The 22,270-nt window shown below is 40.2% G+C and overlaps 1 protein-coding gene across 2 annotated transcripts in view; it reads right to left on the reverse strand.

Annotated features, from left to right (window-relative positions):
• The window catches only part of BRD10 (bromodomain containing 10), a 35,414-nt gene continuing 13,144 nt past the window's right edge, over positions 1-22,270 (reverse strand). For both annotated transcript variants that reach the window (XM_083592677.1, XM_083592678.1), the window contains 6 exons: positions 14,970-16,366; positions 12,735-12,811; positions 10,329-10,418; positions 6,414-6,529; positions 5,664-5,842; positions 1-4,500 (listed from right to left, as the gene is read on the reverse strand). In XM_083592677.1, the coding sequence (XP_083448803.1) occupies positions 851-4,500; positions 5,664-5,842; positions 6,414-6,529; positions 10,329-10,418; positions 12,735-12,811; positions 14,970-16,366 (5,509 nt within the window). In that variant the 3' untranslated portion in view covers positions 1-850. The remainder of the gene's footprint in view (positions 4,501-5,663; positions 5,843-6,413; positions 6,530-10,328; positions 10,419-12,734; positions 12,812-14,969; positions 16,367-22,270) is intronic.

Below are 22,270 nucleotides of genomic sequence, written 5' to 3' on the forward strand. Positions count from 1 at the left end.
TACGGCAACTTTGTTTATTACATGCAGATTTTTCTGCATTATTGCTAAACAGTACACTTGTCCAAAATTACTAAAATACTTAAAAAACTATACATTATGTAAACAAAACATAAATAAGACAGAGTAGTTCTTTTTACACATAGTTTAGTACATACTGTTAGGGAGTCAGGGATATGTACAATTTTACACCATAGATTGCATTTTTACAATGCATAAATATGCTTTAAAAAAAGAGAGAGAGAGAGAACCAAGTAATTTTTTTAAAAAAGTGTACTGTGTTTATAATTAAGATGGAAAAGTCTAAATTTGAAGAAGAAACATATCCCTGTAAATGTGCTAACCAAAAATTAAACGTTGCTTTCTACAACACACCTTAACAGACGGCCTTATCTGACCACTTTAATAAAAACCCTTTGAAAGTATAAGTCTGAAAAGTATTTTAATGATGAGGTTCCTCACCATTTAAAAATAAAATTATAAGCAGCTGCAATCTAATATGAAGTAATTTTTAGAAAATCAACTATGGCCATAAACCCTTGGGTAGACGGTAGGCGTTTTAAAATCTGAGCATGTGGCAGCTCCCAATTTAATGGCAAACTAGCAGCCGATACATCTGATGAGCAGAATCTGAATCTATTCAGCCTGTGAGTTCCCAAACATGCACAACAGCTCAGTTCTTTGCCTGGTGGCTTCCATGTGCTCAAAAGTAGCCATCACATGCCATGGGTTCATGTACATCAGCCTCATGTCTGGTATGTTTCAAATATCAGAAGAATTTCTTAAACAATTATAAATTAACTTCATACACAAAAGAATGCCCCAACATTTTAAGGGCTCGTTTACTTTACATTTAAGATGCAGCTGTGTTAGGCACGCCTATGTTGGGTTTCAGAAAATTAGGGAAGACAACAGCAGGACTCCTGGTTGTGGAAACGATGTCAGGAGAGAAGGATGACGGTAGAGAGGAAGATTTCGATGTTGGAGTCTTTATAGCATTCAGAATGGCTCCTTCTGGGCTGACCATCAGTTTTTTTATAGATGTGTCTAGATGTAATACAGGTGTACTGCTTTGCAACTGTGAGTTAGCAGTGTGAGTGGCACAAACCAAAGACGTTTTAGCCAGACCGCCGGGCTGGGTGGTTACCAAAGGCGCAGACAATGTTGCTGCAAAAGATGGGGCGCTTGGTTTTGCGGCGCTGTTTGCAACTTGTGGCGCTGCATGTACAATTGGCAGGGGGTTCGCAGTCCCAAGAGCGTTCACAATTTTGGTAGAGCTTTTCAAAGGCTGTTTTGACGGCTGCCAGCTTAATGCATTGCTCAACACTTGTGTAGTCTTCTGGGGAGAAGGAGAAGCATGGGATACACCTTGAAGCCCATGGCCATTATTAACAGTTAAAAGAGGGCCAAGTTTTGGATTTGTAGAGATGAGAAGGACGTGGCTGCCGGCTCCGAGACCCTGAGGTGGAACAATGAACCGAGTGCCACTGATCATTATCTGAGTTCCAGGTGCCAAAGGTGTACACGTGTTAATAATTATTTTTTGTTGAACACAAGACTCGTTCAGCTGTCCTCCTACATTGCCAGCTATAGATGGTGAAGCTGGAACAGTCTGAGTGGTGGCGGCAGTAGGAGCAGAAGTGAAAGCAGGGGTGGGCTTTACAAAATTAGGAGGCAGCGGCTGACAAGGTAGGGAAACTAAGTTAGAAAAGCTAACAATTTTACCTTTATTTGGTGGATTGGGGGCCAATACAGTTTGAGGTTTGGGAGCACTTCCATTTGTTGGCACTGCAGCTGGAATTCTGGGTGACTGAAACTGAACAAGTGTGGACTGTTGACCTTTTGAAAGGGGCGTACACTGTACAACAGGGGGAACTGCTGGCAATTGAGGGGCTGTTGGTATCATTTTGGGGGCACTATTCACAGGTCTGGGCAAGGCAACTGTACCTGGCAACCGAAAAGTAGATGACAAGCTTGGATGAGCTGGTGGAGTCGTTGAAATTAGTACTGATGAAGCAAGGTGTCCCGTTTTCACAGTTGATATAGCTACAGTATTTCCGACATTAGAGGTACGCAGTCGAGTAGTTAAAACGGGTGTGACTTTTGTTGAAGTATCTGTTCCACCAGCCAAGGCAGTAGACCACGTTCCAGAAGTGGTTCCACTCAATGCCACAGAAGCAGCATCTAAACATGTTGTTGTTGTTACTGTAGAAATTGCTCTTGTTGTAAGACTCAGAGACTCTTCGACTGGTGCAACACTCTTTGCCAAGCTTGAACACAGAGGAACCAAACCATCATTTGACAATGGCAAAATTACACCCTGGCTACTTTTCTCTTCCGCATCTTTGGGAGCTGCCGACTGCATAATGTTAATTGGTGGAACACTCGGGGCATTGGCTGTGCTATTTATGATGGCCTGGCCAATATTAAGTCCTATTTTCACATCTTTTATTTGAGAAACCGTTGGCGATGGATTAACTTTAAGCGATGCCCCCACGGTAGATGGAATCAGGACTAACTGAGGCTGCTCTGTGCTTTTAACAAATGCTTTTCCAATCGAAGGAGAGAAGGTCTGTTTAAAGGGCTCTGCGGTCAAACCGGTATTTGACTGAATATTGGCAAGTGGTCTATTAATGAAAACCAGTTTCTGGGCGGTAATGCCAGTGGATGTTGGAGCAGGGACGAGGTTGACTCCTGCAGTTCCACAAGCGGGAAGAAGGGGGGGATTTGTGACCAACATAAGTTTTTGAATTTGAGTGCCACTCACAACACTTCCACTGCTTATAGGTGTGGCCTCAGGCTGTGTGACAGGAGAGTTCATACTATTTACATCAGCTTGCTGATTAATAAAAGAAGCCTGGGTAGTGCATATGGCATTCTGCCCACTATTACCTGGCGAAATGCTATTTGCATTACCAGAGCTGTTAAGATGTGCCGGCATGGTGATATTAGATGATGACATTGGAGATAAGAAAGTGGGAGAGGACAAATGTACAGTTTTTTGCATTCCATGACCTACCGTAGAACTGTTCGTTGGTTGCCCAAATGCAAACATCATGTTTTTCCCTATTCCCTGATTTACACCACTGGGAACAGCTGGAATGGAAACAGAAGTTGTGGGAGAGGACTGGATAAGTGCTGGGATATTAGATACGACTGTTGTCGCAGCCGAAAAGGTAGAGGTTGACAATTGTGTGGATTTTGGCACTAAAAATGCCTGAAGCTGAGGTGCGTATGTGAAAACGGAACCCGGAGATAAGTTACTAGGGGAAATCTGGTCTGAATTTGTCTGCACCTTAACGATTCCTGTGTTCCCACCTCGCGTCCTAACAAGGATGGATTGCGAATCTCTGATGCAGACTGTTTTCAGCTCCTGTTTAGGTTCGTCAGCGTCACTTTTCTGCGGGGATGCTAGTCTTGGAGAGGAACCGCTGGTGCAAGAAGAAACACTTGGTGGTAGTGTTGTTGTCAGCGTCTGAACTGTAGATGAAGTGACAGGGAATGAGGTACCTGAAACAACAGTCTTAGTTTTAGTAGTCTCACTTTGGCTCATTTTCACCACTGACGCCAACACGTTGCCTGTGGCTGATACAGAGGGCAACGCCGAAAGACCCTTTGCTGCATTAGCTCCTTGCGGCAAATGTGTAGTATTCTTTTTAAAATTTGTGCCGGGGAGAAACGCAGTAGCAGCATTTATAACCGAAGCTGGAAAGGCAGGAGCTAAAGTAGTGTTGACAGCTGTTGACTGTGGAAGAGAAAAACGGTGCTGCTCGTTCGTCTTCTGCTGCAACGGCGGAATTTCTTTTGCGACACTTTTACCCTCTCTGTGCTGGATAAGGAAATTTTTAGGCAAAATAAGGACCTGCTGCATGAGTTTCTCTCCTGTTGTTTTTTCTCCTGGTTTACAATCGGCCACAGGCTGCACCTGAATTTTCAGTGAATTGTTATGCAAGTCTATTGGCATGCAGTGGCCATCAGGTATTTTGTATAACACTTGTAATGGGCTCTTGGAACTGGCCTGGCAGGGCAACACTGGTTTGACTGGGGAAGAACCTATAGGTGACATAATCAGTTTTTCAGACGTAGAAATGCTTCTACCTGCAGCAGGTGGAAGCTGACTTGTTAAGGTCACTTTGTTCCCAATATTCTTAGCAAGCAAGGCCTGGATGGGTTTGGTCCCTTTTATTAAGCTTGATATTGATGGTGGCGAGTCTGTCGTGTCCAATGATTCTGAGGATGAGGATTCTGTTTGTTTAGCTTTATTCAAGCCACCATCAATTGACAAGTCATTTTCCATACCATAGACTGTGGTATCACCTGTGCTTAATTTCAGCTTTTTCCTTGGTGAAAACTCTCTTGTGCTATCATCTAGGTAACTGTTTTGCTTGGACTGGCGTTTAAAAGATTTAGGCACCATCTTCTGTATTTCTTTGCAAGCCAGTTCTTTCCTTAACAGTCTGGATTTTCCTGCAGCAAGTTCCATTTCTGACAGTTTCATGTCCTCTAGAGGGAGAAGAAAGCAAAAGAAAGGAAAGTTTTAAAAAGCTAAATTAAAATGTTTCTATTAACTTTATTTTGGTGGAGGCTCTGTCAATGTAAAATATATTTACACCACCATTCCAACCAATAGGAGGAGGTTCTGAGATTATTCTTAAGGATTTATTTCATCAAGAACTTGCTAATTACACAGTTTCGGAAGACAGTAACTTAATCTATATCCAATTTAATTTTCTAACATTTTCTGTACCAGCATAAGACCTCATTAGGAAGTCAATACTGTTTAATTACTATTTGTTGATGTTTAATTTTACTGTTTACTATTAGTTTTTAATGGATTGTTGAATATTGCTTTATTTGATACAAGTTGCTTATTTTAAAGTTATTGTGACTTTTTAGATTGGATCACAATGTTACTATTAATGGTTGATGTTTTATTATGTTTGTATATGTGTTGGAAGCAGTTTCTCGGGGGGGGGGTGTATGTATATATATATGTGTGTGTGTGTATGTATGTCATTACAAACTAAAATTGTGAAGGTTTTCCAAGATGTTAAATTCAGAGACCTACGTTTTAACTGACAGTAAAGCTTCTTTAGTAAAAGACCACACTGCTTAAGTTGGAAAGTCTTTTAATCAAAAATAGTGGCGACTCATGAACATCCCACCATTTACCCTGAAATAGGCTGAGCTTTTGCAAGTGTGCCCATTGAACACTTGCAAAGGCTTAAAAGGTACTCAAAAAACCCTGCCTCTGCTAATTTCCCTTTTCCCCAAACCAAAGAACACACCTTTGGAGGAAGGAAAAGGGAAGACAGCAGGTGTTCCCAGGGCCATGGCTTCTTTTACTAGGAATATCTTCTCTGTTTTCTTCTTCCCCAAATGTAAGTTGTTGGGTTTCAGGGGAAAGGAGGCAGGAGCAACTGTTCACAGGAATGAGTGAGCATAGCTGTGCTCAATCCTACTCAAATCCTCACGAGACCCTAAAGCTAGATAAATTGCTGAGTTTTGCCCCCTAATAAATAAGCACCCCACAAATTTCATGGTGGGAACTGGGCTGAAGTGCCCTGTGTTGTACCACTCAAACTCTCTAGCTGACTAAAATAAGAACCACATGCAAGGACTGCTGTATGTGCCTAGGCACTCACAATGACTAGCAAAGGACTTACCTGTATCTGTATAATCCCTTTTCAGAAGTTCGTTGTGCTCGGGGGACTCACTCGTGGCTTTAGTGGAAACCTCCATGCCAGTATTTACTTCACCATCCTCATTAGTCCACTGTTCTCTTGTAAATTTATCGTGATCTGGTTGCTTTTTGAAGTCATCATAATCCTTTTTTAACCGAGACCTTCAACAAAACATCACAAGAAAGAACGACTTTGACATGATATTCCTGCTGTATGGTGATGGCAGGACAATAAAGGATCTTACACAGCCTAAATGGTCATTAAGCGAGTTACTTCAAGCCTGGAAAGATAAATATCCACCATTTATTACACAATGGTCTGATGACCCTAATGTCACTGCTACATTTGAGCATACTTTGCTTGTATAAATATATGAATGGCACATTGATCTATATGTGTAAATTAAGATGTTTATTGATGTTTAAACATATCATTCATGTGAGCTGACGGGGTTTTCTTTTTGTGCTTCTTCCCTTCTTTGTTTTCTCTCAATCTCTCTTTTTCTTTTTTCTTTAATGAATTTGCAATAACAAAATCATTGGGGGGAAAACAAACTGGATAATTCTGGCTAGAGACACAGATCTGGTGACATAATTACCTAGACCCATCACTGTCTAAGGTGGGAAGTACCTTAAAATGTCAGGCTTCTTTTGTCTACCACGAGAGTAATCACAAAACAAGATAACTGGTGCAGAGTCCTTACATTTCACGTTATTTAAAACAGCTAATTACCTATTTCTTTGAAAAGCCTTCATTAGTTTTGGTTCCCATGGTAGCAATTCATTGAGCAGTCGCAGCAGAGTACAGTGTAGTTCTTTTACAGCTTGCTTTCGGTGATACCACCTTCCCTGTATACATAAAAATAGGACATTATTGTAGTGCGTTTGGATGTGATAAAGATACACAGTACAATCTTTTCATAGTACAACAATATATCAACAGATTTTCCTCCAATTTATTTTCACAATGGTAAGACCAGAGGTTTCTGTTTTATTATTTTAATCTGTTTTATGATGTGACCAGCATTAGACGATATACAAATAAATACCTAAATTAAAAATGGCTCCCACTGAAAACCACAACAGGAGAAAAGTAACTCGTAGGTAAATTACTGTGAAATTTTATGCCCAAAAAAATAACCTTTCCATTGAGTGGCCCTGGACTACTCCCAAAAACATATTTGCAAGTGTAAAACTGCAGGAGCTAGCAGATATGTCCTTTTAAGCAAAAATACATATTTCAAAATGTCATGAATAGAAAGCTAAGGTGAAAACATCTTTATTTAGTTGGCGAATAAATCAACTAAGAAATGCCCATTTTTTCTGAAACTTTAAACAGCCACTCATTCCTAGGACAAAGTTACCTACAGGTCTGATGTTTTAGGCTGTAATTCTATACAAAAGAAGATGAATGGAGTATACGTCTGGGTTGCCATGCACAGGACTGTGCCATTATTCTGAAAGTACTTCGGATTACAGCGGATTGCGGTTTGATTACAGCTCAAGACTAATTTCAGATGTTGAACTGAAATGTCAACTGGCCTGCCGCCACTACTTGTTAGCCATCTTGCCACTCGGTAGTGAACTGACCCACTGGGCCAAGCAGGCTCCCTTACAAATTTGAACCAAGCAGATATGCTGAAATTTAAATGAATTATATGCTCAACATATCTGTGACCTACCTCTGCTGTTCTCCATCCCTCTTTCTTACCAGATTCCCAATTCTTTGCCTAGCCATGGCAGGCCATTGACACTTGTCAAAAGTTCAAAAGAGGTCTCTTTAACTGCCAATCAGCAGTTACAGGGAGCCCTTTGAATTCCTTTTGGAGTATGCAGTGAAATCTAAGTGAATGGTCCAGAAAATCTGAAGGTGAACATAAAAATATGGAACTTAGGCCTGGGAGATGTATTGATACATTGCCCAGGACCGCTTTGAGGACCAGAGTGTGATGGTGCCTTCAATTGGCAGTATATTGGGGGTGGAGTTTGCCTCCACCTGACTCCCTCCGCTGCCAGCACCTGGTGCTCGGAGGGAGGAACAAGCTGCAGTGGCCCCGCGAACAGCCAGGGTGAAACCGCAGCAACTTCTGCCAAGGGAGTTAAGGCAGTTTCACCCTGGCGCCTTGCGGGGCTGATGCAGCTTGTTCCCCCCTCCACTTTTCAACATTGTTATGTATCACTGGTGATACATTGCGATGCTGAAAAGCTGACATCATCATCATCATCTTTATCATCATTATTAGAATTTATATACCACTCTATACTCGGAGGTCTCAGGGCGGTTGACAGAACAAAATCAAAATATAAAACCACAAAATATATAATCAAAATAAAAACAACCCAACCCCTCCCCCTCAAACCCCCACATTTTAAAAGGGCATAGGATGATATCGCCCAGCCCTAATGATAATAGATTTAAAAAGCAGACGGAATATGGAATTTAATACTGCGTATGAAGCCTCCGAAGGGAGGGCAAATATTTTGAAGCAAATTTATTAATAAAAACAAATCAACACAGACCTGGGTGTGGCAATGACACATGACAGGACCCTAAATTTAGGTTTAAGTACTCATGTGTGTTTAACAGCACAATCTTAAATCCATTTGGTTCAACAGATACAGGATTTGAGCCCAAATTAGACTGTCCTGCTTTTAAGTTCTGAATATCAACTTGTTCCTGCAAAAACCTAATGGTGACTTAATTGAATTGAAAGATGTGTCTGTCTGTGTGTGTGTGTGTGTGTGTGTGTGTGTGTGTTTTAAAGCAGTGTTTAGAGAAAAAGTATTGTGAACTGAGATGTCAGCAATGCAAGGTAAGAAAAACATAGACTGCAGCTTGGATGAAAGATTAGGGATGGAAAACAAATACAATATAGAACTATTGTAGATTAATATTTAACTAGAGTGAGCTTCCCTGCAATTTCTATCATACTGTAAACACAAAGCAGGCAGAAGTTGTACATATGGATTCTCAAGTGCTTAGGAAAAAGACTGCGGGACTTTACACCTGAAATGCTATTCTAGGCACACTTACTTGGAAGCAAGTACCATAAAACTCAATGAAGTCATATTTTTGAGTAAACATGCATATGATTAACCTGTTAATCTACATTCTACCACAAAACAAAAGTACAGAAAGATGTATCAACTACACTTCAGTAAGTTCCACTGTCCAGTTAAATTGTTTATTCTTCAAGTTCCAACCCATGCAACTCCATGACACATATACAAATATACATATACAGTACACAGGAGCAAGTTAATATCTATCAAACAAGCAGGTTGGGGCAGCAGTTTTGCCTCAAATACATACCTTTGCCCCATTCAACAGATCTCTTGCACTTTACTGTTAAATAGCAGCAGGAACATTTCTCTGAACCTGTAACTACTGAAAAAGTTGCAGGAGCCTGACTGCATGATTGGCAATTCTAAAAGCCATTTACAACCGTGAATAGTTGCATACCTTTAGAATCAACCTTTTGACGTCTTATCATTCTAACAATTCTTTCAAAATTCTTGTAATTCAGTTGGCTGATATCCCAGTTGGTTATCTCAGTATTCACTGAGCAGAATACAAGTTATATCCACATATCCCTAGAGCCATGGAGCATGACGAAGTTTACTTTCACTCTAATACAATACAGTGGTGCCTCGCAAGACGAAATTAATCCGTTCCGCGAGTCTCTTCATCTTGCGGTTTTTTTGTCTTGCGAAGCACGGCTATTAGCGGCTTAGCGGCTATTAACAGCTTAGCGGCTATTAACGGCTTAGCGGCTTTAAGAAAAAAGGAAACAAACTCGCAAGAACTCGCAAGACGTTTCGTCTTGCGAAGCAAGCCCATAGGGAAATTCGTCTTGCGGAACGACTCAAAAAATGGAAAACTCTTTCGTCTTGCGCGTTTTTCGTCTTGCGAGGCATTCGTCTTGCGAGGTACCACTGCATGAGATGACATATAGGCTCACACATGGTTTTCTCTTAGATTCAGGGTGGGAAACAAAACTGGAACAGTGTGCTAGGCACCATATGAACGTGATACGTCCAGCAAGGTAACAACCTAAATTCAACTGATTAGATAAAGGGCAGCACTTCACAAAACAGCAGTGAGAGTAAAGAAAAGGAACACCTTATTGGTTATATCCAATGAAGTTGTCCTGTTTGTGCAGGAACTTCTACCTGGGGCACCGAGAAGGAGGGAAAGTTCCGTTGTGCAAGCAGAAGTCCTTGCACGAATGGGCAACTTTACTGAATACAGCCCTTTGTCTACAGCAGCAGTTCTCAATGACTGACAGGGGTGTGGGGGTGTCCATGGTACCATTCATACAACAAAAGCTACCATAGAGATATTAATTTTTTTCAAAAGTAGGGAGTTCATGGCTTGGCTTTTGACAAACAGGGGGTCTGCAATACTTGGCTATTCGGGAACCACTGGTCTTCATAGTTAGCCACAAGCCAACTTTTGTTTGACTAAAAAAGCCCTAGAGCATTGCTCAAACACTATTGTTCTTCCTAATAGCTGGTAAGAGGCCACAGTGGAAACTTTTAAAAAGTTTTCCATGATTCACCTGGAGAAGGCACAAATTAAAAACAACTGTAAGTGATAATCCATCCAAACATGTTGCATTTTAAAAAAAGAAAAAAGTAGACATACCGATTTCTTTTTAACATTCTCCACATCTTTGAGTTCATTCTCAATTTTTCTAATTAATTCCCTGAGTTCATCGAGATTAGTGCAAATAAGCTGAAATAAGAGGGGGGAAAGATAACACAATCAAGCAGGGAGTTTTAAAATATATAATACGTTCAGTAAAATTTGATACATATTTATTCAGAAGTCAATGGGTCTGACCTGCTCCCTGCCTTGCATGTCTTTTTTTTGCACCTGGCCTGGGAGGGAGCCTTGACTGACTCTAGCTACAAAAGCTGAGGCTGCTAAAGAGATTCTTGCGCTGGGGTATTGCTTATGGGAGCTATTGCTGTTATTTATATTAATTTTTTATCTTTATTATGCTTTATATGGAAATTGTTGAATCTGGCTGTATATTTTTGATATTTTATTTATTGTTTATGGCTACTTTTGTTATGTGTTGAATTATGTATTTTTTCATGTTATAAGCCACCTTGAGCATGGTTTGAACTATGAAAAAGTGGCATACAAATAAAATTATGTATGTATTTTAGGGCCACCCTATGTTAAAGGTGTTATACCAAATCACATTCCACTATTATAATGAGCAACAGTCGGTTCTATGGCATCCGAAGTTAGAAAATAGTCAGTGGGTTGATATGAAACTTTATGAAACTTGCAAGTGTAGGAGACATAGGTTTGAGGATGGTCCATGCCAAATTTGGGGAGAATGAGTTTTAACGGGAGACTTTGGCTAGTTCATCTTTCTTCCATAAACTTTGCTGTTGTGGTTTTGGGAGAAATATTTCCCCATCTGTATTGAGTCTTTTGGGAAGTGGTTTGTTGTGTTAGGTCAAGGGGAACGTCCAGCATGATTTGTAGTTTTTATTAAAAAGACATTTTGATAGCCAAAGTTAATAAACTGAATTTAATAAGGGTGTCCTGCACATATGCTCAGTATAAACATGCTGTGAGAATGGAATGCAATGTGGAGTTGAGAGTGAATGACCGGCATGGAGGGTCTGTTGGAAAATTACAGAATGTGGCTGTCTGAGGGACAGAAAAGGTCTTGTGGTAGCAAAGGAGATGAAAGGTAGAGATGAAAGTACTCAAAGGTCAGGCTTTAGCCTTTAATAGTTTGTAACATTCAGGGAGAAAAAGCAAGGGAGAGATTCAGGAGCAACTGTGCATGCTTTATCTGCTGAATTTATATTTTTCTGTTGCAACTTTTGAAGACTAGGACTGCCATTTGGCCAAAAGAATCTTAGTTAGGCCTGTTCCTGCACCTTTAACAACCATGCAACCTGCAGAAATAAACCCGGGTGAATTTAGGGCATGGGAACCAACATAGCTAATGTTACCCAGTGAACTGGTTGTTGCAGGCAAGGAAACAGCAGTAGCCAGTAAATGTTGGCAACCCCATTAAAGACCTAGGAGCCAGGTTACAAAAAAAAAGTTGACAACTTTTTCTGTCCCCTCCCACCCTTTTTGACTAAACCTAATAGGATACACACTACGGTGATCATTCCATAAAGGCAAGCATTTATATTTGCCAGACAGAATAATCCCCTCTCTTCCTCTGCAAACTGTTCCAGGAGTGCTCCCAACCTGCACAGAGCCAGTTCTGGGGAGTATGGGGGACCTGCTGTGGAAGGAGAGTGGGAAAGCCCTGCTGCACAAGTGGAAGCTCTTGTGCAGGGCTCCACTGATGGGACTCATAATCTAGTAATTTTGTCAACATAGGAGAGGAATTTCCCATAGAACAATAGGGAACTCATTCTCTCAGTGTGGATCCTATGTAGCTAAAACAGCGCCACACACAAGAGGGAATTGTCCAATCTATTGGTTCCAGGAGTTGTTAAAACTGAAAACACTGGCATAATTTTCTTTTTAAAAATCCTAGCATTTATAGTGACTGTCAGTATCAATTAGCATTTCCCAAAAAACAATTGGGAAAATATATTTTTACTTTAGATATTAGTGCTTGTTCATCACAAGTGAATTTATTCCCTTCTAAGTTATTTGTCTATTCATCTATGATCCATAAACAACACATTCCCCACTCCCCCTGAATCCAAAAAGCAGCACTACATGTTGCATTGCCTAGTGTTCAGAAGGTCAGGCAACCCTGACTTTTCATGGGATGAATAGATCTGGTGGGAAGACACCCCATAAAAGCCCGTTATTTTGCATGAAACTGCACACAGCCCTTTTGGATTCTAGCTGTTGTAATTCTAGTACAAATCCTAGTATGTTTTACTATCAGTATCAACTAAAATATACATAACTGAATATACAGTCAGCTTAATTCAGTTCATCTGTCCCAGTAGAGAAAAACAAAATGCTTTTTCTTGGCTTTCTGCCTTCTACTACATGAAGTACAAGAATTAAAACAGTGCAAAACTAATTAAAAAAACAAGAACCACTTACCTGAAATTCTGGAACAGCAGGCTTCGTAACAGATTTCCTCTTCTTTGTAACTGCTTTTTTAGATATTGATTTCTTTCCTTAAAGGGAGAGAAAAAGATTGAATTTGTCGATATCAATATCCATATATCCATATATTCAAATTACATAAAGTCTTGAAAATTAAATGGTAACAAAGACTGTGTAACAACCAACAAACTGTGATAAGTCTCTCTTCCGGAAGGTATATTTGAGTAGTAACATTTGCATAAAATTAGACATACAAGAAGTTATTTTAATACTTTTTAGTAATCCTTCTGCTCAAATTCCATATTGTGACTCCTCCTCCCATATCAAAACTATACCTGCCTCTTACAATAGGCTCTCTATATTCATATTCCCAAGAGAACTATATAGACATAGGCCTGAACGTTGAGTCTGTCGACTCTGAAAACACGCTTAAAAAACAAAATTTCCCCAAAATCTTATACGTACATTACAATTGCACCTTAACAACCTATATTGCTCTCTACCTGCAAAAAGCTTGTCAGCTCACTTGCCAGGAGTCAACGCCTAAAGCTTTCAAAAAGACAAACATCCACAGTCCTCTGCATTTGCACAACTGATAAGAGCAGAAATCCTTCTTAGCCCTAAAGCCAATCACTTACTTTGAGTCATCAATGTGTTTTGCATAGAGCAAATAAGTACTGAAGGAAGTCAACCAGCCATACAGCTGTAGAGGGACCACTAAAAACAGAGGATACACCCCCTATCTCACCTATTTAACAAAATACTTTATATTCATGAAAGATATCCCCTCTGGAGTTGTGTACAACAGGGTAGCAACATAGAGTTTCATGTTAATGATACTAACAAGCATGCATCTATTGTAAGAGACATTCAATAATCCCTATGATAGGTAATATCACTCCCATTGTTACCTATTTATTGTTCCACCTGACAAAAGATAGGTGTACAGAATTGTCTCTCTCTTGGGACAACTCCAGAGAGAAGGGATGCTAACTTCAACTCCTCAGGGATCATAGAAAAATAGAAGCATTATTGAAAGAAGAATTTTGTAAATAGCAGTGACTAGCCAAATGCTTCCAGGAAAACACAGGAGCAGGGTGTAAGGGCAACAATCATCACCTGTTTTTATCCATAGCACTTGATTTTTCAGAGATATATTGTCTCTTAATATTTGGGAATGATTTAGCATCATGGCTAATCAACGTAAGATACGTCTAACATCTACTCATTTGTCTAATTATTTTTCAAAGCCATGTAAGTTAGCAACCATCACCCCATTATATGGTAATGCATACCTTAATTGTGATTATGCATTGTATGAAAAAAAGAGTATAGTATTTCTGTTTTCAACCTACTGCCAATTGCACTGGGTGGATGATCTTGATGTTCTGGTGTTTGTGGGGGTGGGGAGAACACACTTTCTAAACATTATTTATACTTTTAAACAACCTTTAATTACAATGTCCGCATATGAAAATTGTTGCAAATTATTTCTGCTGCTCTGTCCCTTCTCCTCCCCCCTTCTCTCTCTCACACACTAAAAGGCTCTCTTTTTTAACCTTATTCATTGTTCCTTCTCCCACTGTCCACACCCAAATTAATTGCTCTTTCTTCTTTAATCCCAACCAGGGTGGATAATGAGTGGTGACTTTTCCTGCTCCTCCCACAACCCACACACATTGTGGATCTTGCCTGAATAACAGAACGTGAAAACTTGCCACAATTTTGTGACATTTTGTTTGGTCTTAATAAAGGTTACTTTGCAACTGGATTGTGGAGCTCCCATAATCCCCCATTTTTTTTCAATTCAAAGCCACAGGGTGGGGTGGCAAACTGGATCAATGAAAGACACATAACTCCTTCTCACTCCCCAACCCAATTCAATTTACCAATGTAAACTGCACTCGTATTTGCCCTACGAGGAAAACTATATTGATACCTATGTAGCTTCATGCTAAAGAACTCCCCAATGACTGACTACCAGTTGAAGCACCTGTAATATTTCTTTTGTAATCTGGAATTTTCATTCCATCTTCTGTGAGCAGTCAGGTATTTTTTACCACAGGCTACTAAAACAGGGCTGGAAAAAGCAATGTAAATTCCTAAGTATCAGAATCATTTTTTTAAACAAGCCCAAATCAAATGTTTTAAGTACAAAGACACTTAAAAAATTTCCACAGCTCTGCATGCAAAGGACCGAAATAAGGGTATTTGCTCAAATCACCTTACCCGATTTGTGCTTCTTGTGTTTGGCTTTCTTCTTCATCATGAGCAACTTATTCTGGATCTCAGGTTTATACGATTTCAATGAGTGGAGGTGAATCTCACGCTTTCTCTGAAGGCTTTCATTCAAAATATCTTTCAATTTCTTTTTCTTCTTTTTCTTCTTCTTTGCTCGCACTTTAGTAAACTGTAGTGTTTTGTTTTCTACAGAATTCTCTGATGTAGCTTCTTTTGCAACTTTGTGGCAATTCATGTCTGGATTGTCGCTGTGATTCCCATTCACATGCATCTGGCAAGTTTTAAGAGTGTTCTCCTTTAACGGGGTAGTCTCGGTTTTCACTACAGAAGATTCACCACATTTCTCCCCATTTTCCACAACCCTGATTTCTCCCGGGCTGAGGGGCCCCCCAAAGTTAACAACATCTCCTGGAACAATGGCTTTATCTCGATTTTCTTTATAGCAATCTATTGTAAAGTCACAGTCCCTACGAATTTTCTCTTCACAGTTGGAATTCGTGTCATTTTCTGGGGCCACATCCAAACAGTCCAAGTGCATCTTTGCTAAGCCGATATTGTTTCCAGATTCTGCCCTTGTGCAAGACAGCTCTTCTTTAGCGCTAAGCCTAACTTCGCCGTTGCTTTTGGAGACATATTCACATTTCACTTTCTCCAGTTTAATCCGCGGTACTCTTTTCACCTTAATGGGAGGAGCGGGAAACTCAGGGGCATGAAAAGGCTTCTGCTTGTAAATCCGTACATCTGCACCACAGAACTGTGGGAAGTGAACATAGGCATGCTCTAAGTAATCATAGCCAAGTATCACCTCCCTGCACTCGTGGATAGGCTGCCCCAGTACTGCATCTTGCACATCTTTCTGGGTCTCATACACAAAGTCACAGAGGCCTTTCAGCAGCCATACCTTTTGACAAAACAGGAGCTCATGAAATGGTTTTTCCTCCAAAGGATTAATTTCCCCAAGGACTTTAAAAAACTGAGGACAAAGACCAAGTTTCTCTGCGCAACTGTCAGGGTTGTCCGTTTGCCCTACAGCTGTATACCACTGCTGTACTTTCTGCTTAAGTGCTGCTTCCCAAGTCCTGTAAGGAAGAGTTGGCCTTCGATGCAAGGTAGATCTCCGATGAGGAGGACTTAACAAAGAAGTCATTATTTTAGACAAAAAGGTGCTACACTGAGGCATCAGAAGGCAGCGTTCTAGCTCATAAAAGACTATTTCAGGCAAATTTAAAATATGCTGTGCCAAACAAAGGAAATGACCAATAGCTGGGATTTCCCACATGTTTTCCATCCGAGTAGGTGATGCTTGAGACAGAAGAGACTTCTCCCATTCTTCAATTTCTTTTTGGCTAGCTTCTTCTGCCTCTTTTCTTTCTTGCTCTCGAAGCCTAAGAAAGCAAAACAATTCAGGTTTAGTATTAAAGGCAGCAAGAAAAAAAATAAAAATAAAATGTCCATCTAAAAGCAATAAAGCATACTTGCAGAAATAAAGATTTTTACTGACTTTGGGTAACACCACAGAGCTGAAATATATAAATCCAGATACTACTGAAATGGTAGAGACTGGCACTTATGTGGCCCTGTTGCTACTGGTCATGGTAGATATTCATCAATTAACATGTTTAAAATCCTAATCAGATTCAACTGTTTTGATATTCTATTCTCCATTTCATATATTTGTTATATAAGTTCTACATGTCATACCTAGTTCTACAGAAAATGGAAATGCAGCAGAAGACTTTCCCCCTTTCAGTTCTTCCACATGCACACCATTAACCAATAAGAAAGAAGAAGCGGAGCCTACAACAAATTGTTGTGGTGTATTCCTCCTCCTAACAGCAGTGCTGATGCTTAGGGTTTCAGTCAATCTTTCCCTCCAAGAACATCATTCAGCCTCGCCTCTTCCTGTATTTTTTGTTTTACAACTGACACAGCACTCCATGGCTACTAAGTATGCTCAATTCTTGTTGGGATATTTGGATGTGTCTATGGCTCACCTCTCCAAAAGGGTATGGGAGAATGTGATGCTAACATCCAATACCAAGATGAAGGTCTACCAGGCTTGCGTGTTGAGCATGCTGTTTTATGGAAGGGAGTCATGGGCAACTCACAGCCACCAGGAACGATGCCCCAAAGCCTTCCACATGCACTGCCTCAGGAAGATTTTGGGCAACACATGGCAGAGTAGAGTCTCAAATAAATATGTGCTCTCCCAAGCCCTGCATGCTTGCATTCCTGTCTCAAGCGACGTCTATACTGGCTTGGTCATGTCCACAGAATAGAAGCTAGCAGGATTCCCAAAGATGTGCTCTATGGGGAGCTGCCTTCAGGCACCAGGCCTGTTGGCAGACCAGCTCTGCATTACAAAGATGTCTGCAAACATGACATGAAGGCTGGCAAATCAACTCCACTGTGTGGGAATCCCTTGAAGATGACTGCAGTATCTGGAGACAGGCAATCAGGTTGTGCATCCAAAGCAGTGACCATATGAGGAATGACAGCTGGAAGGAGCACACAGAGAAGAAATACCATGCTGCATCTACAGCAGCACAGCCAGACATCTTCATCTGCCCCAGTTGCAACAAAACATGTCTCTCCTGTATTGGTATACAGCTGTAGAGTTGACTTCACCCCCAAAGGCACACTCCTCCATTGTCTCCTGAGACAGATGGATGTCAACCACTGTGCCCCTGGTTGTTTTTTTAAAGAGCTTTTTTGTACTTCTACTAACATCAGAGCTCCTCCGATCAGGCAGATTATTCCTCAGTGTCCCTGCCATAGTTACAAGTTTGGCAGTGATCACCATCACAGTTTGCCATTAGAGAGAATTATGCCAAAAAGTTTATAGAGCACGATGTTATAGAAAATGGTTATTTATCTTCAAATCTATACTGCATTTAACTCTGCCTCATCAGCCTAGGAGAAGGAAAGAAAATGGGGGCTATAACTTGTGCATAGCACACTTGCTAAATTCTGATTGGCAGTCTACTTCCACAGGAAGTGAAGTGCTATGCCTGGCTGCCACAGCGGCGCTGAGTGGATTGCCAGGTCTGAAACCTGGACTTGCCAGAGCTGCCATTTTAATTCCGCCACTGGCCACAACATGCACACAGTGGGGTGGAGCCAACATAATTAACATGATGATGCAGATGAGTTCAGGCTCAAAGGCCCACAGCACTGCTGAGCATCACCTTCAGGCCACTGTCCCCATGTTTATGCCACCCTGGGCAGGCATGCAGTCTGCTCGCAACAGCAGCCACTTATTAGCATCACTAAGCGGCAGCCCAGGGCAGAGATTGGCAGTAGCCTGGCAAGAGTGGGCTTTTCTGGGCTCTAGCATTTGTCCAGTTATCCTGTGTTCTGGAACCAAGCCTTTATAACAGTCATTCATGTTCAGCTGTCTATAATTTGGACAATTACCAGCATGAAATTGGGGGAGTTTTAGCGAAGGGGTCATTATAGAGCACGTCCTTTGCAAACAAAAGGTCTTCGGTTCAATCCCTAGCCCCTCTAGGTGAAAGTACTGGGGTAAGAGTGAGGGAAAGGCTTCTGGCTGAGACCCTGGAGAGCTGTTGCCACTCAGGGTGGATAATACTGGGCTAGACCGACAATAAGTCTGGTCTGGCATAAAGCAGCTGTCTATGATCCTAAATTATACTCTACAATATCTACAGATGGGAGCCATGGGGCCATTAGCCTGCGGGTAGAGACAAAGAGAGAAAAGTGCTTATACGGCAAGTCAATTCTTGCTGTTCAATAAAGAAATATTAATTAATTGTTAGAACACACAGCATTGTTAATTGCCTCGCATGCTCAGAAGCAACTCCCACTCAAGTGGATACAACTTGCTTCCAAGTAAGAGTGTGCATGACTGTTCCTCCACATACACACCATGCCATAAACTAGAAAGATATGCTTGTAGCTGATGATGCTTTGCGCAATAGGAAAGCACTTCCACTAATCCAAGGTGTTCTCTCCCCACTTCTCTCTTCCTGCTACAGCCACTGGTGTCACACTGCATGCCATTCCAAAGGGGCCCTTGACTATCAGGAGCAGCTTTTCAGCAGGCTGCAATGAGGAAAAGAATAGGATAGCCGTGCTTTGCAACCAGAGTTACATTTTGCCAATTTCGGCTTGATTTTTTTTTTTTTTTAATTTTATTTCATTTTATGATGTACAATTGTATCTTGATTAAAGATAGAATTTCTTGACGACTTGGATTTCAGTATCCTACTTTGCTCTCGTTTAGAAAAATATCCAGATCAATAAGCTAGGCTGAATACAGCATTCTTAAGAGTCTCCAACTACAAATAATAGAAAGTAATAGTGCTTTAACTCTGACTTGGTCACATCTTAAACTCAAAATACATCCTTTTTTATGATTATAGAACTTTAATGTTCATTCGCTTTCCCCATAACTGTATTCACTTATATATTTCAGATTTGTTTTTAATTTCATTTGTAACCAGATATTACACTATAAACATTTACTATTTTCAGTAAATGGAATATAAACATTTCCTCCTTCAGGGTACTATCTAAATAGCTGGTTGAGTATGTTACAGGAAAATAAAGCTGCTTTCACAGCTGTGAAACATGTTAAAGCAAACAAATAAAAAAAGCTTTAATAGATCCGATTCCAAGCTAATGTCCAATCAGTTTCTTAATATGACCGACTGGCATTATCTGTACTGTGAAACCAGGCATGTTGTCAAAGGATCCTAAGGGCTGGTGCAAATATAATTTGACCTAAATGCTAACCATGAGTTTGGTGCTCCTTCTTGTTCTTATTTTTCTTCTACAGCCAGAAAACAGGAAAATTTCATCCTGGCTTAGAACTGAATCACAACTTCTACAGAAAAATTCCCTGATATATATATATATAGAGAGAGAGAGAGAGAGAGAGAGTGATATGTATGTATGTATGTATGTATGTATGTATGTATGTATGTAATATAACAAACAGCTATTGTACCAGTCTAATTCATCACTTTCAATACTGTAATTAACTTCTTCAAGTGACTATCTCTAGGAAGCATACATATATCTATTTCAAAGCTCTTTTGATGTGCTGGAATTAATATGTAAAATTCTCACTGGCTTCTCTATTCGTTAACATTTAAATAAGCGGATCACATGCTATTGTCATTTTTTCAAAGGGTTACAGGTATTTCAAGGAAATACAACTTTGAATTTGTTTAAACAGAGTGTTTGAACCAAATTAACAGCACAATTCTATACATGCCTACTCAGAAGTCAGTTCCACTGAGGTCAATGGTAAGTGGATGCTTCCAGGTATAACAAACTGGAGCTTGTTTTTATGTCAGACAATGGCCTAGTTCTGATTATCATTATAAGCCAAGATATGAGCAAGCCTTGTGGGCACAAATGCAGCCTCTCGTCTTCCTCTTTTGCAGGGGCAGTAAACAAACTAGAACTCTTTAATTAACGATACGCTGCTAGGGTCAAACAGGGAAACTAAGTCAGGACATGAAGCCATGCTATGAAGTAGGCTTAAGATCACTGCCTGCTCCAAGGCTGGTAACCACAGTTTCCCAGTTTGTACAAAACTTGAAACTATTCTTACTGAAAACTTCCTGGCTTATTCACTCACATGAAGAAGCCACATGCACAACCAAAAGGCTTGCTAAGATCTAAATGTGGCTAATGACAAACTGTGGTTCATTTAATCCAGGCATAGGCAAACTTTGGCCCTCCAGATGTTTGGGACTACAATTCCCATCATCCCTGACCACTGGTCCTGTTAGCTAGGAATGATGGGAACTGTAGTTCCAAACATCTGGAGGGCTGAAGTTTGCCTATGCCTGGTTTAATCTATGTTTTAGTGAAAGGTGTCAAGAGCAAATAGTTTTAAAATTATGAAACTGCAGTTTAAATGCTTCCAATCTTATTCCTTATATGTCAGGAAGAAAAGGGAGCCCAAACCTGAGATTCAAACAGACTCATTCCCATAATGCTAGAACATTAAACTATGGTTAACTATGCATACTTACTAAGTGAAAGTGAAGCATGTAAAATCAGCATCGAAAACTTTCCATGTCAGAAAACACTACAAAAAAAAGCCCAATCATGCCCAAATAAATCACAGCGTTGAAGGGCAAAAAGCAATTTTGAAATACTTTTTATTTATTTATTTTAAAAAGATTGATACTCTGTTGCTTAACAAATTCACTTAGAATAGGTCACATACATACTTTTCATCCTAATTTGGCATCACATGACCCATTCACACACTGCTATACAAGGGTTTGCTCTTTCATGCCTGAAGAGTGAATTCCAAATGTCTTTTGAAAGTTGATGTTCCACTTCTGTGTGCCCCCAATGAATCCAAAACGCATAGAGCCTTCTGTGCCAGCAGCCAAAGGATGATCATGTGAACTGTCCACAGTTGAACATGTAGCAAGAAACAGAAAGACTAATACTAAGGTATTTTAGACCTCGAACATCAGAGCTACACCAACAATGCGCCCAACTGAATGCAGTGGCGATATTTCCCTTCAACAAGTCACTAAAAGAACCAAATTAACTTACAAATATATAGACTATTATCAAGATAGAAAAGGACTCATAATGCATACCAAACACCACTCCCTTTAAAATAAAGCCGTTTACAGCAAAAATTGAATCCATCTTGTAACCCTCTAAAATACTGCAAGAACATCACTGCCAAACACATACCCACCCATCAGCAAGAAGAGAAAGTTTAGGCCTCATGGCATGCGGCTGATGTGCCTGAATTCTTACCAGTATAATACAGATAAGGGGACTTATTAATAACACAGAAACTAAAATGCAAGGTAGAACAAAGCTGATGCATATAGACTTTTCTCAAGTTTGAATCTTAATTTCACATATCAATATTTATGGGATGTTTAAACAAAATATTAAGTCTTTTAGCAGTTCAAATGGTTTGTTGACACATGATCACTTGTTCCCCCACAACATGCTAAAGATTAAACACCTTTAATCTTCAATAAAACAAAACAGAAGTCTAACAAGCCATCCCTTAGAAATTATTTGTTGCTCTTCCACGTAGCACTAAAGACAACATGGCACACTTTCCCAGGTATTCCTTTTGGCATACCATATTCAACTTTACTGTAAAATAATTATGGCTGAGATGTTAAAATACATTTTTATGTGTGAGGAGGGAATGAGTGTTTGAGAACTAAAGCAATGTGCAAATGCATTTGACAAGTTCTGTCCTGACATGATAATGCCTTGTGAAATGTGCCTCCCTTGTAAAACCTGAATTCTCCATATATGGCTGC

This window comes from Podarcis filfolensis (genome assembly GCF_964270895.1).
Source record: "Podarcis filfolensis genome assembly, chromosome: 17".
NCBI classification, from domain to species: domain Eukaryota; kingdom Metazoa; phylum Chordata; class Lepidosauria; order Squamata; family Lacertidae; genus Podarcis; species Podarcis filfolensis.